Source organism: Amphibalanus amphitrite, unplaced genomic scaffold (genome assembly GCF_019059575.1).
Source record: "Amphibalanus amphitrite isolate SeventyFive unplaced genomic scaffold, NRLGWU_Aamphi_draft 000390F_arrow, whole genome shotgun sequence".
In the NCBI taxonomy this organism is placed as follows: Eukaryota; Metazoa; Arthropoda; class Thecostraca; order Balanomorpha; family Balanidae; genus Amphibalanus; species Amphibalanus amphitrite.
The window spans coordinates 8,410-33,238 of NW_024881884.1; the positions used below are offsets into that span (position 1 = coordinate 8,410).

At 47.2% G+C, this 24,829-nt stretch overlaps 1 protein-coding gene and 1 long non-coding RNA gene across 2 annotated transcripts; both read left to right on the plus strand.

Moving 5' to 3' along the window:
• The first annotated feature begins 228 nt into the window (after window positions 1-228).
• Window positions 229-9,744, plus strand: LOC122390293. The gene is made up of 3 exons (XR_006258126.1): window positions 229-351; window positions 8,802-9,130; window positions 9,658-9,744. It is a non-coding gene; the product is annotated as an uncharacterized LOC122390293 (long non-coding RNA).
• Window positions 9,745-13,190: 3,446 nt separating this feature from the next.
• On the plus strand, window positions 13,191-21,654 carry LOC122390297. Its single transcript, XM_043383061.1, has 5 exons — window positions 13,191-13,632; window positions 14,068-14,383; window positions 15,035-15,169; window positions 17,545-18,231; window positions 21,645-21,654. Exons 1-5 carry the CDS (start codon window positions 13,191-13,193, stop codon window positions 21,652-21,654), a joined length of 1,590 nt encoding a protein of 529 aa, XP_043238996.1.
• Window positions 21,655-24,829: the final 3,175 nt, after the last annotated feature.

Genomic DNA, 24,829 nt, shown 5'->3' on the forward strand with positions numbered 1-24,829 from the left:
AGATGGGTTAAAAACAACAAGGCCCTAAAAGCAAAAAACCGTTTGAATAACAATGTAATATTTTGCAACCGCTGCACCATTACTGTCACGTACGCTATCCCTAGATTGGTTGCTGGTAAGCAGTGGTTGTCGTCATCAACTCGTCATGCAGCAGCTGATTGGGATGGGCGGGGCCTATTTTTATCCAGGCGATAGAGAGAGCCTCCAGACCGGGACAAAGGCCGTCGGAGGAGCACGAGCTGCACTGCGTCCACCGGCCGGTCAGTGGACAGAGTGGGTGGTCCAACAGTGTGTGGACGGTACTGAGCTCTGTCCACCGGAGCCGACCACGGCGGAGGCGGCGAATATCAGGTGAGCTGGACCGACCTGTGTGTGAGGGGGGGGGGGGTCTGTGTGTCCCTGTGTCTGTTGTCTGAGTGTGTTTTGTACGTCTGTGTCTATAGTCAGACCATAGGTGTTTATGTAACGGTGTGTATGTGATTCTGTGAGTCTTTGTGTGTCTTCTCTGTGTGCTAGGTACCCGTCTTGATGTGTTTGGATGTCTGTGCTTCATTTGCCTGTATACTGTATGTTGGCGTGTCTGGCCTCTGCTAACATGCATTAACCCGCGCGGGGCTGGGGTCTCCAGCCGAACGCGCGGGGCTGGTGGGGGGTAAATTTCCCCCCCCCCCCCTGTTATCTCCCGAACTAATGGTCCGATTTGGAAAATTCGAACGCCAATCGAAAGATCTCATCACGAACAACTAAAAACGTGTACTTAACTTAAAGTTTGAGGTGAAGGTCAAGGTCAGGTCAAGGGTACAAATTGCAAGTTCCTACAGTATCGGCCTTGCACCGTAGTTGCCGAAGAATGGAGTCATGGACTGAGACTGATTGCCCAAAACGTGTTCTTAGGCTACCAAGACAATATTCGTTGCATACAATATCATTCAGAGGTCAAGGTCAAGGTCAGGTCAGGTCAGGTCACCAAAAACAAAATATAGAAAAGGGCATGTGCGACACATGTTTTATGGGTCATTTTACTCATAGAATTTAATAGGCACACTCAATAAGTGATATGGACCACCTCTGGATGAATTTCAGGTCGAGGTCAGGTCAAGGTCAGGTCAAGTGAGGTCAAATTTTGAAGTTGGTTGTTAAGGCCTAAAAAGATGTCTATCAGATGCAGTTTTTCACGGCGAATCGAATGGTGCTATTTTTGCTTCCGTACGAGGTCTAGAACTTCAAAAAAAATCATTTTTTCAAAATTTTTGTGTGTCGTTACGTCATAAAATTTTGAATAACTCCCACATTTTTGAACCGATTCTTCTAAAAATTGGTAAGCATGTGCACATAGACCACTTCTTTGACATATATTCCGGTTTTTACGATACACTCAGAATTTTGGATTTTATAGCTATTTTCCCAAAAAAGTCAGTTTTTTTTTAAATTGCTTCAAAATCCAAAATTCTCAAAAAACTGAGATAGCCATTTGATAGACAAAGTAGAATTACGTATAACGTTTTGTTACGTCTTGATTCCTTTAAAAATGAAGATGTTAGCGGCGTTTGAAATTTTGCCGTTTTTGAGGTGAAAATGGCGAACATGACGTCACTAAAACGTCAATTTCTCAAAAAGTTTCTGACGAATTTTGCTCAAATTTTCAGGGAACGTGTCAAATTGATGTAAGAAAAGGTACTGAAAGTTTGGCGGCGCTGCGCGCCGCTGTTTTTGAGATATTGCAAAAATTCTCGAGGAGGGGTAAAATTTACCCCCCCAGCCCCGCGCGGGTTAACTGGGGGGGAGGGCATAAGGGGCGGAACGGGGGGCACCGGGGAACCGTGTTCCCTTGATTTCGGCATTTTAACATAAGCCCTATTGGCTTTGCATGGAAAGAATGGAGCTAAAAGTCAGAAATGCCCCTTTAATTGATGGTGTTCCTCGCTACTGCAAGGGGGCAAATGTCCCGTAGTTGCTGCCAGTTGCCTCTGCAGTGACGGGATTTTGCCCACCCTGTAGGAGTAAATATGAGGCACTTCAAATATTCTTCAAGCAGTCAAACCTGATGTGAAAATCAGGAAGATGTGATTTCCTGTTTCATTTTCATATTTTGTCGCCCGTGTTTACACTGTTCTTAGTATAATATCGTAGAGAACATCCAGCATCGTATCCACAATCTTGTGATTACCTTTACCTTAGGATACCCAGTGGAAACTTTTTAGCCCGCGCCCTGGTGGCGGGTATTTTTGCCACCTCCCTCTTCTAGTCGTTTCGCATTATCTCTCAAACTAATGCGCCGATCGTCGCGAACATTTCAGTACCCTCTTGTAAATCGATTTTACACCTTGTGACCTTTTTCCACAGCCTATGATAGGTTGGCCGTAAATGACGTCAGAGTCACGTCATGTTCAGGCATTTCCGACCCAAAAGAGGTTTGGTGGGAAGAGCTGTCCAGCCCAAAGTTTTGAAGATCGATAAAAATGTTAAAAAAACTAAAATATATAAAACAAGCAGCGCTACAAAAACACTATCCTCTTTTTTATATATTTGTTTTTATTTTGAACCCCAAAATAAAAAAGTGTTTTTTGAAATAATCCCCTGAAATAAAAAAACGGATCTTTTTGTTAGCCCGCGCCCCGTTGGCGCGCACAAATTGCTCGTGAAACACATATTTTGCTATTTGAGGTCACTGATACCAGGTCAGGTAACAGAGGTCAGGTCACTGAGGATCACAATATGAAGGTGTCGCGTAATACATGTTTAATGGTCCATTTTACATGACAAATGTGCTTATGTGGGTAATGCAACCTTTAACCCTCGCCCGCACATGGGGGGGTGGTTGCCACCCCCACCCCCCCAGGTAGTCTTTCTGCTCTGCACTCAACATTTTTAGAGCTAGAAGGCTGATTTTTCGTATAGCTGCTCCTCTATCCTTTCTTGATGTCCACTGAAAATTTCAAGTTTCTGTGATTTTTGGTTTCGGAGATATGACCTTGTTTTTCAGGTCATGTCATGACCCAAATGGCCAATTCTCAACATCTCTCGTTTGCCATGGGCCTTATGAGCTTTTGACACCCTGATTTCGGCCTTTTTTGCCAGTCTTACCTCCTACCTATCATGGAACATGTTGTTCGACGATGTACAGGGGTCAAGGTCAAGGTCAAGGTCAACCTAGGTCACCTAAGATAATTGCGTTTTAGGCAAGCTGAATTTACTTTTTTTGAAGTTTTTTGACTGCATTTTTGGTAAAAGCTTCTCAGATCATGATTTCATGTAATATGGACCCAAAAACAATCGGTGCACACATCAGTATACACACAGACACACACAGACATACAAACACATATAATTGACCTTGACCTAACTTGACCTGAAATGACCTCAGCAGCAAAATTCTGGTCGGGTAGTGTGACAAAGAGGTTCTAGCTGGCTTGGCACCAGAAAACAGCATCGTCATCGGTATTTGATAAGCAGCACACATGATATCCAACGGTGACCCAAAACAGCAACATTTTTTAGTTTGACCTGACCTGGAAGGTCAATGACTGACCTGAGAAGGTAAAACTGGGTATCATTGGATTTGTCTCTTCCCAAAGAATCTTTTTGGTCTTTACTGCTAAGCTCTATCTCCAACAGGAACGAAATGGCGCGGGGGGTGGCAACCACCCCCCCCCCCCATGTGCGTTCTAGGATGGGAAAATGGCATGTGCGGGCGAGGTATAACCCTCGCCCGCACATGGGGGGGGGTGCCACCCCCTAGGTAGTGTTACTGCTCTGCACTCGACATTTTTAGAGCTAGAAGGCTGTTTTTTCGTATAGCTGCTCCTCCATCCTTTCTTGATGTCCACTGAAAATTTCAAGTTTCTGAGATTTTTGGTTTCGGAGATATGACCTTGTTTGTCAGGTCATGTCATGACCCAAATGGCCAATTCTCAACATCTTGCGTTTGCTATGGGCCTTGTGAGGTTTTGACACCTTGATTTCGGCCTTTTTTGCCAGTCTTACCTCCCACCTATCATGGAACATGTTGTTCGACCATGTACAGGTGTCAAGGTCAGGGTCAAGGTCAACCTAGGTCATCTAAGATAATTGCGTTTTAGGCAAGCTGAATTTACTTTTTGTGATTTTTTTTTGACTGCATTTTTGGTAAAGCTTCTCAGATCATGATTTCATGTAATATGGACACATAATCAATCGGTGCACACATCAGCATACACACAGACACACACAGACATACAAACCCATATAATTGACCTTGACCTAGCTTGACCTGAAATGACCTCAGCAGCAAAAATCTGGTCGGGTAGTGTGACAAAGAGGTTCTAGCTGGCCTGGCACCAGAAAACGGCATCGTCATCGGTATATGATAAGCAGCGCACTTGATATCCAACGGTGACCAAAAACAGCAACATTTTTTAGTTTAACCTGACCTGGAAGGTCAATGACTGACCTGAGAAGGTAAAACTGGGTAACATTGGATTCGTCTCTTCCCAAAGCATCTTTTTGGTCTTTACCGCTAAGCTCTATCTCCAACAGGAACGAAATGGCGCGGGGGTGGCAACCCCCCTCCCCCCCCCCTCCCATGTGCGTTCTAGGATGGGAAAATGGCATGTGCGGGCGAGGGTTAAGGCCAGTTTAAGGCTACGTTCTGGTGAAGGTCAGGTCAAGTTCAGGTCATACTAGGTGAAATTTTAAAGTTGATATTTTATAAAAATAAGTATTGATTCAATGCAGCTCGTCACGGGAAGTCTCATCGCGGTCTTTGTTTTGCGCTACGTGGTCAGAATTGCTAAAAATGTATTTGGGAAATTATGCGTCATCATTTAAGAACAGTTTTTTTCGCTATAACTTAGCTAAAAAGAGAGGTATGTATATCAAATTTGGTACGTGGATAGAAGACGATAGGGTCATAATATTTGTTTCGTTTTTTTATTCGAACTTCGAAAACCTTGTGGAATATTTTTTTGCTATTTTATCCATCCTTTATTCTAAGGAATCAAAATCCAAAATTTTCAAAAGTATGAGATAGCAGGTTTATAGTTCTATTAATTTTGCACCTTTTATTGATAAAAAAGAAATTTTGTGTCTTCAAAACTGTAGGCCTGTCAATTGACATCTCTTACCACGATACCTTTTTTTTGTCGAAAATGGCAGGACATGACGTCTTCCTGACGTCATTTATGGCCAGGCTATCATAGCTTTTGGGAACTGTTTGGTCACAATGTGTAAAATGAACGCCCGGAACACAGTAGCGGTATTTTTAGACATCGCAGCAGCAACTTTCAAAAATAGGCATGTCTTGGGGCCTTCAAGCCCTAGACCCACTTGTGAAAGTGGGACATGCGCATGCTCCGGGGCAGCACAGAGAGGAGGACCGAGAGCGTGTCACAAGTCGCTCCTCACGAACTGTCTGTCCATAACTGTCAGCTCTGCCATCGCCCTGTTGACCAACTGGGACACCACGGTCTCTCATGTGCCAAGAGTGCTGGCCGCCACGCACGTCACGCTAACCTTAATGACGTGCTACGGCGAGCACTCAGCAGTGCAGGACTTGAGAGTGTGCTGGAGCCCACCGGCCTTGACAGATGAGATGGCCGACGTCCCGATGGGATTACACTCTTCCCTTTCAGCCGGCGAATGAGCCTCGTATGGGACGCTACCTGCTGCGACACTTACTCATCAACGGCCATCATCAGCTCCGCCTTGAATCCTGGGAGCGCCGCCCGCTGTGCGGAAGAGCGCAAGCGCACCCAATATGCAGCTCTCTGTGAGCGATACGTCTTCGTCCCTTTTGCGGTCGAAACGTCTGGTGTCTTGGGTCCGGCTGCAGCCTGTCTCACGAAGGAGCTTGGCAGTCGGCTGACAGCCCGCACCGGTGACAAGCGCGAAACAGTCTGGCTCTGACAAAGAGTCTCCATCGCTGTTGCCAGAGGTAACGTTGCCTCTGTGTTGGCCACAGCCAGGCCAGCAGTGGGCACCAGACCGGGACCGTCGCCGCCGCCATCGTCCGGACTGACCCCGACCAGGATCCCTCAGTCACTCCAGGCACCGGAAGAAGAGCCAGTTGCGGGGCCGCCACTCGACTCAGAGGCTGATCCGCCGACACACCCACCACCACCGACCCTTGCGGACGGCTTTCGTGAGGAGCGACGCGTGACACGCTCTCGGTCCTCCTCTCTGTGCTGCCCGGAAGTATCCTGAAAAATTGGTGACGATATCTGAAAAACTGGTATCTGGGGTGTATCAACTGGCGTCCGCGCTGTCTGCACTGCGGCCAGTGGCAGCCCGCCCTACTGTGATCACGTGATGTTGTGATCGCCGACCGGGTCAGTTCCCTGGCCGGCCGGGTCAGTTGGTGCTTGGCAGGCAGCCAATACACGTCTCTGGTGGACACGGACTCTACACCCACAATGGCCTCACTGAAGGCCTATGCTGACCTCACAAAGCCCACGATGGCTCATGAGAGCCCTTGAGTAAGCCTCTAAAGGCCCCCTCCGCTCTCAAGGAGCCCATGCCGGTTTTAGTAAGCCTGTACCGGCCTCTGAGAGGTCATGCCGGCATCTAGGGGTCCGTCTCGACCTCAGAGGGCTTAACCCTCGCCGGCCAAGGGGGGGGGGTGCCGCCCCCCGTAGGTTTTTTTTCGCGATAGCTCCGAACACGCTGGCGATAGAGAGCTGAAACTTGGCATACCTGACCTTTGATCCAAGCCGCATCTTTTGACACCAACCGCATTTTTGGGTCAGGTCAGGTCACTGACCTATGACGTCATAAGTGAACCTCTGCACGGTCTTCAGATGTCGCAACTTCGCAACGCCCTCACTGCCAGAGGAGATGTCACAGGGAAATGAAACTTGCAGGATCTAGTATCCATTATTAGTCTCACAACTTGTATATCTCGGATTTTTCCTAAAGGTCATATGAGGTCAGGTCATTTTCGTGACCTCACCATTATAAGTCAATGGGGAAAAATGAAAACTGCTATTCTGGCGCCGGGAACGATCTCCAACTATCTCAAGCACACAGAATCGTGATTTGATGCATTCCTTGCAAGGTTAGATGCGTCATTTTTGCAATGTTGACCTTCCGTGACGTTATTTATGACGTCATCAAGGTCATATTAGTTTTTCGTCAATAACTCCCGATCAAATTGAGCTAGCGAGTCGAGAAAGCCACCAATGGATTCAGGAAGACCTGCCGAATCGAATGATATGCGACATGACCTCTTTCGACCAACTTCGTGACCTGGGGGTGCTGACCTGACCTTGACCTGAGGTCAACACCCTAAGTTGACCTGATCCGAACAAAAAGTATACCATTCGACGCGCCTGAGCGAGGCGAACACGATGCTGCCAAAATCGCGGCTCTGCGGCCGTTTTTTGCGAAGTTATTCACCAAAAACCGAACCGTACCCTGGGGCACTTGACCTGACCTCAGAGGTCACCGGTTGACCTAGGACCTTAAAATTGGGTACCAATCTCTGCGTCTTGTAACGGCGCACACGCTCGTTTTTTCCGCGACGCGCTAGCTCCACCAGGGGCGAAACGGTGAGGGGGGTCGTACCCGCCCCCCCCCCCCCTCGGCCGGCGCGTATGTAGAAAACCAATAGGTCCGGCGAGGGTTAAACATGCATAAGGGCTACAGTCTGACCATCGAGGCCATCGAGATGGCCTCTGATGTCCCAGCACCAGCCTTAGAATTCAGAAGACAGAGGGCCCCACGTTAACCTAAGAGGGCCTACATTGTCCTTAGATAGCCCTAAGCTGGCCTGTTCCCAGTGGGCCCCAATCTGGCCTTAGAAGACCCCACGCCGCTGGTCTTAGAGGAACCCACGCTGCCCTTATATTGCCCCACGCTGGTCTAAAAGGGCTACGCACTGGCTTCTTTGGGCCCCACGTCCACATTTGGCCATTTAGGGTCCCAAAGCGGACTCTAAAGGGCCATATTGCTAGCCTCCTGGGGCTCGACTTCGTCTTATGGGCGCCCTACGCTGGCCTCGAAACCTTTGGTAGAAGTTTGTGTAGACATGTTTACGGATGCCTTAACTGATTAGGCAGGATTTTGGTATACCTTTTCCTACGGTATATATAATATGTATGTTACGCGTGGTGTAAAGGTCCGCTTATACGGTGTATATTAGGTGGTATATGACATTCTGGAGTCTGGTTTGTCCCCATCTGCCCAGTCGAAATTCCTTAGCCGAGGTCCTGCTGTGTGACTGTATGTGTGACTGTCTGTGTGACTGTCTGTGTTACTGTCTGTGTGACTGTCTGTGTGACTATCTGTGTGACTGTCTGTGTGACTGTGTGACTGTCTGTGTGACTGTCTGTGTGACTGTCTGTGTAACTGTCTGTGTGACTGTGTCAGTCACTAGATTTGAACAGCGGCGAGATGTCGTATGAGTTCACTTACCCTATACATCTGGTGTTTCTAAGTGCATCAGGTCAGGAGCTAATCGCTTAAGGTCGAACCGGCCCCTCACCGTCCGCGTTATGAAAACGGTCTGGCCAGGGGTAGACTTTCGAAGTGATAACGTTTTTTTTATTATCTCTTTTTTTGCGAAAAACTAGTAACGATAGTCAATTTCTATATTGGTTACCTACATACATAAGACCTGTCTGCCTGACTGCCAAGCTTGCCTGCCTGGTATGCAACAATACGGGTTGCATGACAAAACATGTCGTAATACGTAATGACATGTCGTTTTGTGACGTGATTAGACACGACGCTGCACGACATGTCGTAATGCGTACGACGTAACGCTACGTACTAGGCCACTGATTTATGATGAGTAGAAACGTAAAAACTGTAATTCTGCGTTCCAGATGGAGATGACAGATGTGCGTGAAGACCTGGCCGCCTTTCGCCGGGAGGTGTCCGCCCTTCGTGAAGTGGTGTCCGCCCTTCGTGAAGAGATGTCCGCCCTTCGTGGAGTGGTGGCCCCCCTTCGTGAAAAAGTGACCATTCTAAACGAGGTGGTGGCAAAAGACAATAAGGAGACAAAGAAGCTCAAGGGGGAGTACGCCACACTTCACGGTGCGGTGGTCCGCCTGGAGCAGGCGGTTATCGAGGAGCGGACCACTCGCCAGACCGTGGTGGAGGAGCTGCGGCAGGAGGTCCGCCGGCGAGCGGCGCCATCCGGCCGTCCCCAGGGGTGAGACTGGGAGGCAGCAGGGGTGGCTGTGGGGGCTGATATATTTCGGAGAGCTGTCATGGTGAGAAGTAAACGTTCTTTGTAGAAGGTGTAAGAAATAAAACATCACCAGGTCTTTGAAGGTCGAGTAACCTGTTCTTGTAATTTCCGCGCAATCAAAGAAACATGTCTTGAATTCGTACTATCTTTTGCAAGTCAGCGGTTTAGTCTCGATCGTATTGTTCCAGTTTTCGACAGACGTCCTGCAGTCTGTATACAGTTGGTTAGTTTGGGGCATTATATCCCGCACGTATTTACATGTCTTCGTCAGCAATCGTGTCACAAAATCTAATCGGTCGTATCAAATCGTTCAGAGTCGTATCAAATCAACTCTGAACGATTTTATGCAACCGAGTAGATTTGACGATACCATGACTGACGACGATGATATGGAAATGTATATCGAAATATCAAATGAGCCGACAATAAATGCGGAATTGTTATGCCTGATCAGTAAATTTATCGACTTCTGTTCTTTTTTTCAGTAGAGCTAGAAAAATGGCCAATGACGTCATAGTACAGACGGAGCCCCAGTCATCGGCAGTCAGTGACGTCATAGTACAGACGGAGCCCCAATCATCGGCACACAGTGACGTCACGGTACAGACGGAGCCCCAGCCATCGGTCGCCAGTGTATTTAAAACGCTTAGAGAGGCGCTCGGCCTTGTAACCATGACGAAGCTCGACGCTCCGTCGGCCCTTGGCGAGGATGAGCTGACGGCGCTCCTGCAGAGTCTTCCCCGCTTGGAGGAGCTGACCGTCAGGGTCCCGTCCTTCGGAACGGGGCGGTGGCTGCGGCTGCTGCCGACGTCACTGAGGACGCTATACGTTGCCGGTAAGAAATAGTTGAGGAAACGCGTACTATTACTTCTGAATGGTGGTAGGTACTTACATGGTACATAAAGTAACAGTTTCAGTGATAAACGTTCAGCGGACATATGTGTGCCATGCTACCTACCTGCTACACAAACATTAGCCACTGTATTGTACCTACTTTTACTCTTTCAAACGAGTATGACCTGTATGCACTGAACCTGTGTTACCTACCTGTATGCACTGAACTGTGTTAATAAACTGACGCATGTATAAGCATAGCGCATGCATTGTGCGCAATGTTCAATTACTGTCGAACAGTGCCGATCGACCCTGGCTTTGTCAGTGTCGTCTGTGTCAGGGGTTGACACCACAGTGTCAGCCGCCTCCCGACCCGGCAGCAGCTCCGTCCGACTGCAGTCAGCTGACACAGCTCTGTCCGACAGGGCCGGAGGTGACGGAGCCGAGGTGGCCGGGACGGTACGGGAGTGGTCTGTCGGTATCTCTCCAGGGGGTGGCTGCCGACACCATCAGTCACCTGGCCACGGAGCTGGGGTCACGGATTACGCTACTTGACACAGATGGTGAGCAGCGGTTGAAGTTACTCATATATGAATGGCTAGGAAGGGATAAACAACAGTAGCTGTTCCGGCGCTCAGCGTTCGCTGGCTGTGACGTCACGGCCACCTGGCGGGCCGCGGCCCGGCTGCGTATTCGCAAACTGTGTTAGACGAATCGGCCGACCAATAGCGTGCCTCTTGAGTGACGTCAAGGCAGCGTCATACACTGCGGTCTTGGTTGCGTGTATTGAAGCTAGGTTTTATCTTAACAATATTTAAGCCGTACGATCCTCGTGATCGCGGTAGCCGAGTGGTCAGAGCAGCAGAATGGTGATCTGGAGGTCGGTGGTTCGAATCCCATCGCTAAATTTCGTTTTCGTCTCATCTGTCAATATATGCTTTTTGGCTTTGTTCGCAACGGCGTACAACTAAGAAATCAGAGGTAAGTATTCTTCAGCAAAGAATATGCTGCATAAGAGAAATGTTTACAGTCCAACCGATCTACCATGGACTGTTGCGGCACTACTGATACTGTTAAAATGGAATCGTCAAAGACTTTCCTTCACGCGAATTTGGAAGCAATAGTTTGGAATCACGGAAGTGCGGCAGATATCGCGCATGTTCCGTTTGCTTAGCGCCCACAGTCGTAACAGTCTCTAGCAGTCTGGTCAAGTCTCAGTCTAGGAACTACTCACGTTCGGTGTTCTAAATTTTACGGCTTGTGCGTCTGGGTTCAGGTTATGATATTTCAATATGGATGTGTTGCATTCCGAACTTTTCCGAAACAGTAACTTCGACAACGTCATCGTCAAATCCACTGCAACTGGAAGCCAAATTCTCAGAACGAACGTCAGCAGCGAAGCAGAGCTTGCTCTGTGGAAAGAGCTGTACTGCCGCGCATCAAAAACTTCACTCAACGTAATTTACTCACGAAACCCTGTCGGTGAACGCATATTTTTTAGCCAAAAACTGCTGTGCCAATTTGGAGATAAAAGACACAAGGGAGTGAAGAAGCACAACACAGGGTAAGTAAATACTACTGATTTTAGCATAAGCATCGACAAACATCAGTTGGTGGAGTGAAATGTAATGTAAAAAAAAAAATGAAATAGGCAGCATGAAATATCATGAAAGGCCACTAGCAGGTTTTTTACCATAACTTAAAACTTTCGACTAAGATGGCCGAGAGCAGTGCAAACACGTCAAATGTGTTCAGCTCTGAAAACACGCTAGATCTGTTCAGCTCGACGACACAGATCGACTGATATGCAGCATGACCATTTCCGGTCAGGTCCTGACCTTGATCTGAGGTTAAATTTTCAATTTTCAAAATGACCTTTCAAAGGTCGGACACGTTTCAACGAGAGAAACTTGATTGTGGCAAAATTAATGTGGTAGATTTTGTGAGTCAAAAGTTATTACCTAAAAACAATTTACGTAAAGACTGTTATTTTTGGAGTTTTTGCCCTCTGGAGGCTAAGCTGTTGACCTGAGGTCAAATCTGAGAGCATTGCTCAGAAATGCCTGTAAAAGAGCTGTGGAATGCACTTTTCCGTAGCGCTGTAGCTCTTTTGGCTCCCGAGCTATGCGTTGGATATTTCGAGAATTGTTGAAATAGGCAAAATTTGACCTTTGATGACCTCTGGTGACCAGACCTCTGACCTGATCTGGAAAAATGACGGAAGTCTGTACTTCCATCATTATTTTTGAGGCTCTTTCGAATACCGCTAACCACGTGTCGCTACGTGGCCCAGGACCTGAGTTACACGGGGGCGTGACCCCCCCCCCCCTCCCCAGCACGACACGGAAAATTCAGACCACCAGCACGGCACGGGCTAAGAGCTTTTGAGATGTGTTACCCGCATTTCTACGATAATTGTTCGGCACTTGAGGGAGGTACAATCAGCCCTCCCCCCAAGCCCCCCTCCCTCCAGCGAAAGGAGGTCCATTCAACCCTCCTTTGATTTAGAGATTTGGGTGTAGCCTTATTAAACTGCATGGAAAATAACTCACGCCATGTCATAACTAAAATGATTATTTACAGATGCTCCTTCAGGATGCATATCCAGATCAAGAAAGCGAGTACGCGGAAGAGGAAGGACGACAAACTGCTCGACACTCATCCATGTATCATCGTCGTGACTGGAGAGCACAACCATGCAGCGTGTGCAAAGGCGCTGAAAGAGCTTCGAGTGCTCCCTGAGGTGGAAAAGGAGTTTTTTGAATACTTTCACCGAGGTAAGTAAAGTTATGATGAGGCATCCGCTCTTCCTTCTCCAATCCTCACTTGTTTTGTCCTTGTTAACATGATTTCTCCTTTCCTGACATGTTGTCATTATCAGTACCTACCCAATGCAAATAAGCAGACAAGCAGTGTCTTGTACCAACGGTTATTGATCGATGTAATTAAAGCGACATGCAATGTTCCGTTCTTTGTGACAGCCGACTTTTGATCTAGTAATTACATTGTATCGAAAAACATTAGGTATATGTGACGGAAGTGGAACCTAAGAAAACTGGGAAGGCAAGGAAACCACAATCGAAATGGTATACACAATGAAAATAACAACACAAAGGAATTGCATTGGCGTTGTAGAAAACAACTATTTCATCAGATACCTAAGTAAAATAACTTCTATTTCTCAGGCATGGGCGCAGCAGAGGCGCAGCGGTACCATCGCCTGAAGCTCGATCTGGGGTCGGAGTTCTGGATGGAGCACGCCCGCGCCGATACCAACCCGACGCTCCGAGCCGTACAGTACATGCGAGAGAAGTGGGCCAAAGCAACTGTTGGAGGCTACAACGACGAAGACATGTTCGACGCGCTGAAAAGGTACGCAGCTACCACTAAAAGCGTGATCGAGGTTGAGAGAAGCAGCTCGGGCTCATTCTGCGTGGCTCTGGTGACGCCGTTCATGAAGCGCGTCCATGCCCTCCGAGAGGCTGGAGAGGTGGTGTTTGTTGACGCCACAGCTTCTGTCGATCGTCTAAACACCGCGGTCTTGCCGCTGCTCTGCTGCAGCCCTGCTGGAGCCCTGCCTTTGGGAGTGGTGTTCTCCTCATCTCAAGACGAGGCTCAACTGACAACAGGTATGCTTGACCCATTTCGTTACATGTTTGCATGACGTTACGTTTATTGTATGGAGCTTTGGTTTTCAAGTGTTTTGTCATTGACAATGACTGTCCCTCGCAACTGCTTAAGATCTTCTGGGGCACATTTGCCACTGCAAGGATACGTGTTTCCCCGCGCCTTATGATCAGCTGAGCTGCTCGTGAACCTCGTGAATGGCAAGACAATCTCATGAAATGCTTACTAGATGCTTATGGAGCTGTGCGTTCAGCGCTGCATTTGTGCAGTAATGTCGTGAGATGTTTTTGTGTGTGTGTGTCGTGATGGGGAATACGAACTGTTATATTTCCAGGGTCACCATTTATTTCCGCTGTATTAACACTGCCAACGGGAGATGGCTGATAGTTCCCCACCATCGTATAAACCTCCAACAGGAACCATTTTATCTGTTGCAGGCTTCCAGCTCCTCCAGAAAGCTGTCGGCAGTGGAGCCTTCAATGGACGAGGGCATCCTTCCGCTTTCATCACGGACAACTGCGATGCTGAACGAAGGGCACTGCGGACCGTCTGGCCTGAAGCCGAACAGTTCCTCTGCGTTTTTCATGTACTGCAGCAGGTCTGGAGGTGGCTCCTAGACAGCAAACACGGCGTCCCGAAGGACAAACGACAGGAACTGATGCGCATCATGCAGAAACTGGTGTATGCGGAAAGCCCAGAACGCTTTCAGGCTCTCCTGGCTGCAGAAGACATAACCCATGAAGGTTTCGCCAGGTTAGTGGATCTTGTCACGAGCCTAATATTTGATCCAAGTTGCGTATGCTGATCATTACTCACAGCTTCACTGAACCCAGGCCAAATTATGGGTAATAATGAATATTTTATATCAAATTCCACACAATTTTTCGTAATAGCTCACGATGACTAGGAAATTTTCCAACACACGGGTGACTGAGGGGGGGGGGGGTGCTCTACAGAACCTGCCCCCATCTCCGAAAGTACTGGACCGATTGTCAAAATTCAAACGGGATTTGATATGCTATATTTCTGATTTCACTGATGACGGCTAATGCAGCAACGATATTAGTTTTGATTTTGTGTACGCCCTAGCACCTAATCAGTATTCAACCAATGGAAGTCGGCAGTTATTCATGTATTTCTGGTCCCAAAATAAGGTTTCAAAGGAAGTAGAACTTTAGATGAGGCTTGTGTGCTCCCAGCTTCAGATTGACAGGTGTCAGAACGACCTAACCGTCACACTTCGGTAGAATGCGCCCCGTTCAACTCGAGTTGAGGGCGAAGATGAGGGTAGTTAAGCTGTTTGAACCCTTTTCTTGACACGAACAGTACACGAACAGTGGGTCCACACTTGCTTTAGAAGCTAAGCGAGCAAGTTCATGTAGTATTGAACTGATCGTCTTTCAGGTACATGGAGGGCCTCATCGAAAGGCGCGCTGAATGGGCGATCGCGTACCGCCAAGGATCCGCACTTCGAGGGAACCACACGAACAACTATGCGGAGGCCACGATGTGCATCATCAAAGACATCGTCATGAACAGGTAATTATCAGCCCCTACATCAGTTCCGTTCTAATCTGCTTTGCTTTTTTCGTTCAAGGTATGTTTCCCTTCTTATTCGCTGTAGCATACATTAATGATGGTATTTCTTCACACGAACCTTGAGTGATGGACCAGCGGCATGCGAATGTTTCACTGAATATTATACACTATACAGCCTACCACTCCAGTCGCACAGTCGATCCCCCGATGTTATGTCGTCATCTCTTCTGTCCGTAATTATTGGCCAACTCGCAGTGCCTTACACTTATATTAGAATATGAGTATAAAACTGCCTTTCTGGGACCACTTCATGATAATTTTTGCTGCCAGCTTTTTGCAATTTTGCATCAATTCTGCTTTGTGTATGAAATTTTTACCCAAGGTCACCCACCCAAGGTGACGTCACCAGGTCAAGTTTAGCAGCAATGCTTCTAAAAATGTGATCCTGTCATTCCTACAGCTTATCACCCATGAGTTTGAAACGCAGTGCTTCAGAGTTTGATTATGGTGACAGGCTGCATGGAACTTTAAGTTTCATATTTTATTGATGACTTGATCTAAGGCAGATCAATTTTGCGAGTCCTGTGTTAACCCGCGCCCCACTGGGGTCTGCGTATAACACGCCCTACTGGGGGGGGGGGGCTATTCATAGCCCCCCCCCCTCCTAACTCCGAAACTACTCGGCCGATCGTCAAAATTCAAACGGCGTCTGATAGCCCCGGAAAAAAATGTCGAGCGAAGCCTAATTTCATTGACCTCGAGGTCACCGATGACGTCACAGGTCAGGTCAAAGTCAAAATTATAAGCATTTTGGCTTGTTCACGTTTTGGGCTCTGGCCGCCGTCTTACAAGTCAGATCAGGCTCATTTTTGGATCACACACTCGGGAACAGATGCTCTAGTTACCCTGAGGGTACCAAACTTGTAAAGGTCTCGCGGTTTTTAGGGGTAGGTTTTGCACCTAGAAAATTTAGTGTACTTCAGGCTATATCTTCGTCGTCTTAAGCTTTTAAGTGTTGAAGATGCCATCGACTTGTTGGGTAACAAGCCGGCCATGATCGTGTAAAATGGCTTCATCGTAGATCGATTAGTTTCTGAGATATAACCGGAATTGTAAAAGTGCAAAACCTACCGCTTAATCTCGCGAGACCTGTACTTTGATTTTCAGGTCAAGGTCAGGTCATCACAGGTCACGAAAATATTATATCATGCGTCGGTCACGTGACACATGTTTTATGGTCCATTTAGGTCAGAGATTTCGAATTTGATGTCGTCTGTGTCATTCGAGGTCATTTTGAGTCGAATTTAGCTTAGGTCAGGTCACATTCAGGTCAAAAAAGGTCAAATTTTGAAGTTTTAATGTTTCAACAAAAACGGTGTCTATTGGATGCAGTTTGAGCTCAGGAACACGATGGTGCTATTTATATTGGCGTACGATATCAAATACGTGCTGAAAAATTGATTTGAAAAATTAATAATTGTGATTTTTTGCATTAATGAGTAAAACTTGCCCATTTTTGAAGATGTTTAGCTAAAACTTGCTAGAGTTAGTCATAATAATGCGTTTTATCACATATATTCCGTTTTTTTCGAAAAGTCAAAAACCTTTTGAAAAAATGTAAAAATATAGATTTTGGATATTATTATATTAAATTTTCAAAATTTTTGAAATTTCGAAAATCCGAGATAGTAGTTTGATAGCGCAGTCTATTCTGAGTCCTCTCATGCAAAGAAATTGGATCTAGCTTAAAAACTGAGCTCTTGGGAGCGATTGCCGTGGTTCAATGTTTTGCGTCGAAATCGGCCGAACATGACGTCACTCTGACATCATTTCCGGCCGACCTATAGTAGTTACGAAGTTCAAAATTTTACACAAGGTGTCAAATTGATGCAGCCTAAGGTACTGAAAGTTTGGCGTCGATACGTCAAGCGGGTTGGAAGTTATTGCAGAAAAACGGGAGGGGGGGCTATGAATAGCCCCCCAGTGGGGCGCGGGGCGCGGGTTAATTTTTCAAACCTGAACAAACATATGCAAAGTAACAAACAGATCTATAATCGGATGTTTCTTTGTGTGTGTGTGTGTGTGTGGGGGGGGGCATTCTAGCTTTATTTCCCCACGGCATATGAACAAATCTTGTTTTGTTTATGTGTTAAAGAGGACGTAAAACGCCCCTCCCCTCACCCCCGTGTGTTACGATCGGATTACCGCCCTTGGCGTGGCTTGCTTATTGCTTACTTACATGCTTGCGACATGAAATACATTGGTGAATGTTGCCACGATTGGATTGGTCTGGACCAAGTCTGGACATGCCTTACGACACCGAACTGCGTTCAAGTCTTAACACATTCCTCATCTGTTTCTGATTTCTTTCGCAGGTGTAAAGCGCGCAACGCATGCGAGCTTATCATGCTCATGGACGAGATCTACAACGGCTACATGGTGCAGCGCCTGATCGACTTCGCTCTTGGCCGTCGCCAAAGCAAACGTTTGGCACCACCTACCATGAACGAGGCTTCCATCACCAGAGTAGACGACCACCACTTCCGTGTGGCGAGCGAATCGCACCCGAACGTCACATACGATGTGGCTATGGACGTGGGAGTCTGCTCGTGCCCCCAGGGGCAATCGGGTGCCATCTGCAAGCATCAGCTGGCCTGCTCTCATGTGACAAACATGACTCTGCCACAAGCCTTCAAACCCTCTGCCGAGAACCGACGCTGGCTGATGTGCGTGGCGGTGGGTGAGGACAAAGCTCCAGACGTCAGCTTCTTTGGAGAGTTGACAGATGCGCCAATAAGCGAGAAAGTGGCGACTGAGCCCATTCTTCCGAAACCGTCAGAGGGCGACTCGGGCCACCCAGGTGGAACTGAAGATGCTTCCTGTGCGATCTGGGACGATGACGACTTTGAAGCCGCGGTTCCAGGACCGTCATCGTCAGCGAACGCCTCCGAGACCGTCGATGTGAGCCCGTCCGAGCTCCGACGAGACTCTTCAGTCGGGCAGAAACCATCGACGGAGGTGATCGACGGATATTGGTCTACCATGCGGCGTGCGCTCCTCAAGTACGGGGATGGACAAACGAACAGTGCGCTGATAAGGGCGACAGGTACGGTGGCTGCACTGAAGACGAGCAACCAGCTGAACAGCTATCTGCAGTCAGCTGGACCGCGCTCAGAGTGCCTGAGCAGGGGTGGTGCTGGGCGAGGCAAGATACGCGTCCAGCCCACTTCAATCAGTCGGCGGCCTGAAGGGCAGCCGCGTGGCGCCGCTCGGCTGGGAAAGGGGCGGCGCCCGAAGGATTGCGGAGGAGCCACGGCGCCTGCAAAGCGCCGCCGATGCCTGGCTGGAAACGTTAGCGCTAACGTGCCGAATGCGAAAGGACATGGTGCTGGGCATTGATACGTGACTTCTCTACCAACTGGTGATTTGTATTGGTGTGTATTTGCATAGATAGCACGTGGCTTATCTGCTGGATATGCTGCTGGCTTATCACCTTTTATGAAACTGTTCGGCTGTGTTCATATGCATTGCTGTACAACTGCAACTGTACAAATACTGCATGTCTTGTGCGTTTGTGAAAGCATGCATGTTATGCTGGATATGCACCATGGAAGCACCTTTTATGAAACTGTTCGGCTGTGTTCATATGCATTGCTGTACAACTGCAACTGTACAAATACTGCATGTCTTGTGCGTTTGTGAAAGCATGCATGTTATGCTGGATATGCAGTATGGAAGCACCTTTTATGAAACTATTCGGCTGTGTTCATATGCATTGCTTTACAACTGTGACTGTACAAATACTGCATATCTTGTAGGTACGTTTATCTATGACTTAATACAGCAATCCGTTGTCATTCGGGTGTGTTTCGTAATAGCTCTTCCAACTTTGACGAATATCGACAGTGCCGTAACAAAATGGGTAATTCGTGTACAGACTGCAACCAAACTGGTACAAGTTCTTTGACAACATATTCCTTAATCAGATGAATACTTTTCATAGATTTTTGGGCGTGCGCTATCGGCGTGCAAACGAAGGGGGCCAAAAATGCGTGTCTACGACCGACGTCTTTAATTGAAAACAATGGACTCAGTGGGAATGGATCCACCCCTCTCTCGATTACCAGACCGAGACTTTAACCACTCGGCTACGGCGACTTATCTTCATCTTCCTTCAACTTTGCAAAACGTTACAACTCAAATCTGCCTCAATGCATGCATTATCGCGTTGGATGGCTGTGACGTCACACTAGAGATGTCGCTAGTTGGATAGCCGATTCGTCTAACACAGTTTGCGAATACGCGGCCCGGCTGACCTCCAGTGACCTTGAGACGCGCTGCCGGCCGCGTCAGCTGATTGTCGGCGGTGCGCACTGCGCGGCGACCCCAAACGCTGCCGGACTGGTCAGGTGCAGGTGGCGCTGCCGGGCGCTCCTGAACGGGGCAGGGGGCGACACAGGGACACGAAGAACAGGAAAACTGGCCGGCGGCAACGCTCCTTGCTTGTTATTTTTGCTCTAAGGAACTGCTTTTTTCTAGCAAATGTTCATAAATAACGTGGAGAAGCAGTTTATCCCTGAAAATCTGAAGCCTAAATCAAACCAAGAATAACTGCATACAACACATATTACATGTATTGCAGGTAATGCTGCTTCATCCTAAGGTAAGACGGAAGCCATAAGCCATGGCAAGCTGTAGGATGACAAGTCGTGTGCCGTGTGGTGAATGGTGATGGTCAATGATTTGGGCCTCTATTGGACGTAATATTTACGCTACAAATTTTATAACGATACAAAATTGTTATAATTAGCTACACATAAGTGCTGAACAAAATACTTATGTGAAAAGGTTTCAAAAACTCATCATGATGTCATATTGATCAATTGACATCATGAAAATATGCCTAGTTCCGAATATAATGGACTAATTAGTGGTGATTTTGTTTTATATGTCAAAGACCCATTATCATTATATTTGTTGAATATTATGTTACGGAAAGTCGCCGTAACTTATGAAATTCACATCGTTTTGATAAAGTACATACATATTTACTCAGACACGGAATTATCACAGCATTGTAGCCACAAACAGTTTTCACTTTGTGTTTTCTACACCTGTAGGTAAGTGTACAATGTTTGACTTAGACAAATGCCTGACATTGGTTCAATCACCTTTCCAGCACAAGTTACTACTATTCCAAGTCAACTTCGTGGTGCCATCATCAGGGTGGGCCCAAACACTATTATCCTTCCGGCCGGAGTCGGTGACAGCGAGCTGACGGAGCTGCGGAGCTCACGGGAGACTGTGGAGCGGCTGTCAGTCTCCGCCGCCGACCTCCCGCGACTGAGGGGGCAGCTGCCAAAGGGCCTCTGGCGCCTCAATGTCAGAGGTGAGATACCACGGATCATACATGTAATGCCGGTATAATGGACAATGCACATGGATATACAAATGAACAGGGAGACAGACGGCAAATGGACGAACCGTTCGAATTCAGCCAACATCTTACAGCCTTGTTTGTGTGTGTTATATGGTATTGTTAGAGTGATGCAATGCATGCATTTGGATATAGTGTGAGCATCAAGTGCATGCATGAAACATTATTGTAGCAATTATGGTAATTTGAAATGGTTTAATTGCAACCACTGCGAACCATATATTTATGTTGTCTACCAACCTGATCCGTTACTATACCATGACTGGCTGCCCAGTGCCTAGGCCAATGTGCCTTGCAAAAATCGTAATACTTATGTTGCTCCTATTTGCATATTTACGTATGTATGCTGTTGCTAAAAATGTCATTGTGCAGCCGCTCGGATGTGTTAGTGCTGGCTGTGTCAGTGTCTGACACTCTGGTGTCAGTGGTGCAGCAGGGAGCTGGCGGCAGCTCTGTCCGACTGCAGTCAGCTGACACAGCTCTGTCCGACAGGGCCGGAGGTGACGGAGCCAAGCTGGCCGGAACGGTCCCCGTGGGGCGGTCTGTCAGTGTCGCTCCAGGGGGTGGCTGCCGACACCATCAGTCACCTGGCTGACCTGGGACGGACGGTCACACTACTGGAGATATACGGTGAGCAGCGGCAGCACGGACAGGCCGCTGATATACGAGCTCAGCGAATGGCGGACATCGAGTAACGGTGTGCCGGTGTCGCACCTAATGGAGACAGAAGTGATACATAGCCAATGTGCTTTGCGAAATAATGAAGCCAATTGAGCTCCAAAATGGAGGACTGTTCACTCAGTGACATATTCGTTCAGAGTTAGTTGATCATACTCATAACAATTGTGTTGCACTGTTCAATGAAGTTCAATGCATTTGCTTAACTGATTGCATATATCATATAATAGCACTGTTTTACCATTGTCTACTGTGTCCATAAAACCATGTGAATTATCAGGTGTTTTTTCGTTTTGTTATATATCGACATGTATTACAGCTAACTGATCCTGTCTGTATGTGTGTCTGTGTGTTTTCCAGATTTTACTGATCACACGGCCGGCAGCCTGGAGCCCCTCACCAGGTGCCGTGGGCTGCAGGACCTATCAGTCACCGCCGCCGACCTCCCGCGACTGAGGGGGCAGCTGCCGGAGCGCCTCTGGCGCCTCAATGTCAGAGGTGATATACCGCAGATCACACATGTAATGCCGGTATATGCAAGTGAACAGGGGAGACGGCAAATGGACGAACTGATCAGCCTCAGGCCCTCAACTAGCAAGTTTCATCGTTAATCGTGTATATTAGGGGAAGTTGGGGGAACGCCGAATACTTTTTTTTCTGACGCCCGTAGCACGCAAGGTAGACAACATACGCTATTCTTGTTGGCGTCATTCGAGAGGCCAGTCTTTTGCCTTTCAAAAATACCAGGCGCATTTGATGAATTCGCATACCGTTAAGCGCACAAACTAAAAATATCAAAGAAGTGACTTTTTCGGCGTTGCCCCGGACTGCGGGGAAAGCCGAAAATGGGAGAAATGATCTACGGGGAATGCCGACATTGATGTTTTGCCATTTTATCTCAAACTTTATCCAGAATTCATCAAAGCTGACACACGTTTCAAGAGCTTGAGGACGCGGTGCACACTGGAAGTTATAATTGTGTGATATAATAAGAAAATGCCAGGTAAATAATTCCTTATAGGTGACAGGCCGTTGTGTCGGTTGAAAGTGTAATTTGTGTGACTAAAAATACGCGTTGCTATTCTACAGCAGTAAAGTCCACGTAGCGTGCTTTTAACACGTGCGTAGGTAATCGCACGTTTTCGGCATTACCCCAGCCAGCCATACTTTCATTTGCAGGCCCATAACTTTTCAACGTGCTGTATAAATTTCAAATAGGCAGCACACTTATGCAAAGACATGCTAAAGATTACTTGACCGAATTGGCCAGACAAACGGTAGCATAATGAGTAAAAAATGCAGCTTCAAAGGCGCATGTAGTACAAGGGAAACGTACCTTGAAAACGCTCTTGGCGCCCTCACAGTCGAAGTATTCCGAATGACGACTCGTAACAAACATGCGATAATTGTAGTCACTTAACCCTCGCCCCGTTGGGGGGGGCCATTTTGGCCCCCCCCTGTGGTTTTTCCTGAATAGCAAGAAAACGGCGGCGCGCAGCGCCGCCAAATTTTCAGTACCTTCCCGGGCATCAATTTGACACCTTCACACCAAATTTCAAGTCTTAGGTCACCTTAGGTCAGGAGTTATTGAGGTCAAACTGAGGTCATGTTCGAGCAAAAATGAGCAAAAAACATGCAATCTTGAAACGCTCACCAAATCTACAGTTATCAAGCAATTTCAAAGTTCTTTATATGGTCTAGTAGACAAAAAGCGGCGCTACAAAACTGCTATCTCGGATTTTCAAAATTTTTGGTTTTTGACCAAAAAAAATTCAAAAAACTGATTTTTTTAGAAAAACTTTTAAAAAATCCAAAATTTTTCCGAATTTCGAAAAAAAACGGAATATATGTGATAGTCCCAGCGCTCTTCTATATACATACCAAATTTCAGATCGATATCTCGTTTTTTGGCCAAGTTATAGCGAAAAAACTGTTCAAAAATGATGACGTCAAATTTTTGAACTCAATTTTTAGCAATTCTAGACCACGTACGGCAAAACAAAGACCACCATTGAACTCCCCGTGACGAGCTGCATCGATTCGATACCCATTTTATGCAAAAATATTAACTTTGAAATTTGACCTAATTTGACCTGACCTTGACCTGACCTTGACCTGACCTTGACCAAAACGTGATCTAAGTTGTCCCCAATGGCTGCCTGACCCATATAATCGCATTTGTCATGTAAAATGGACCATAAAACATGTATCACACGACACTTTCATATTGTGACCCCCCCCGTGACCTGACCTCTGTGACCTGACCTGGTATCAGTGACCTCAAATAGCAAAATATGTGTTTGAAGAACATTTCCCCATCGATGATTTTCAATGAAATGCATTTTACTCGATTTTACAACGCATTTCTTGAAGTGCCTGTAAACGGTGAAAATTGGACCTTTGACCTGACCTGTGACGTCATCGGTTTGACCTAGGTCAACAAAATTGGGTCACAAGGTAGTTCCCCGTTGGGGCTATCCAACGCCGTTTACCGCTTGTCGCTATGTTGCGTGGTTCTCGAGATCTTAGGGGGGGCCAAAATGGCCCCCCCCCCCCCCAACCGGGCGCGTTGCTCGGCAGAGCCCAACGGGGCGCGGGTTAAGCTTCAGAGCATCACTGACAGGTGGCATCCATGTCTTACGGTTTTCGAAATATCTCGAATTTCGGCTTTGCCCCAACTCCGGCATTGCCCCAACTTCCCCTACTCGTCTCGTATTGTGGTGAGAGGGGGAAGGGGTTCAATGGATGCCCTTCGATAGTGTCCATGCTTGTGGCATATGCGTGGAATATTAGTGTAACGTCACGGGGTGATTTAAAAGTTGAGGTACTAGCGATAGTTGCATTGTGTCACAAGCAGCAAATTTCCGAACAAACGTATTGAGTATTAGTGCGAATTCGGCATCCGGAAAATCAGGGATAATTTTCCGGGATCAACGGGATCATTCGGTGTTTTAGGCTGACACCGTGCACAACGCACATGCCAATGAGTAAAAGAGCCATTACTGAAGCAAAAGCAATATTAACATATGACTTTTTGCATCGATAGTCCTTGCAATACCAAATTATTACTGATGATCCCGGATAATTATCCCTCATTTTCCGGATGTCGAACGCACGCCTGATCGACAACTGACACTGACTGACTACATAGATAGCTCGCTGACGACGAGTCTGAGCAGACTGACGAGACTGACTGGCCGCGGCCCTGGAGCGGCGGTTATACAGAGTATAGGTGGCGCCACGATCGAAGGCGGCCAGCAGGGAATGCAGGCATTGTTACGATCAGAGAGCAAGTATTTCAATGGGGAATGATTATTAGATATAGTGCAACCAATGAGAGTAGCATAAGAAGTTTCATAGACTACTGTATTACGCATATACTTTTCGCATATACGTATTAGGTATGTTGCATGTATGTATGTATGTATGTATTTAGGTGCTTCCACATGGTGGGTTTTCGAGCATTCACGTCAGTTAACATAAATACAGGTTTAAAATGCGTATGACAAGAGCAGGGCAAGATTTAAAACGCACATAAAAGACAC

Bases quoted from the DNA above. Each gene is read 5' to 3' on its own strand.
- LOC122390297 (XM_043383061.1), top strand. From the start codon at position 13,191: ATGGGCGCAGCAGAGGCGCAGCGGTACCATCGCCTGAAGCTCGATCTG. The intron at 14,384-15,034 runs GTTAGTGGATCT...ATCGTCTTTCAG, and splicing joins ACCCATGAAGGTTTCGCCAG to GTACATGGAGGGCCTCATCG. The intron at 15,170-17,544 runs GTAATTATCAGC...TTTCTTTCGCAG, and splicing joins AAAGACATCGTCATGAACAG to GTGTAAAGCGCGCAACGCAT.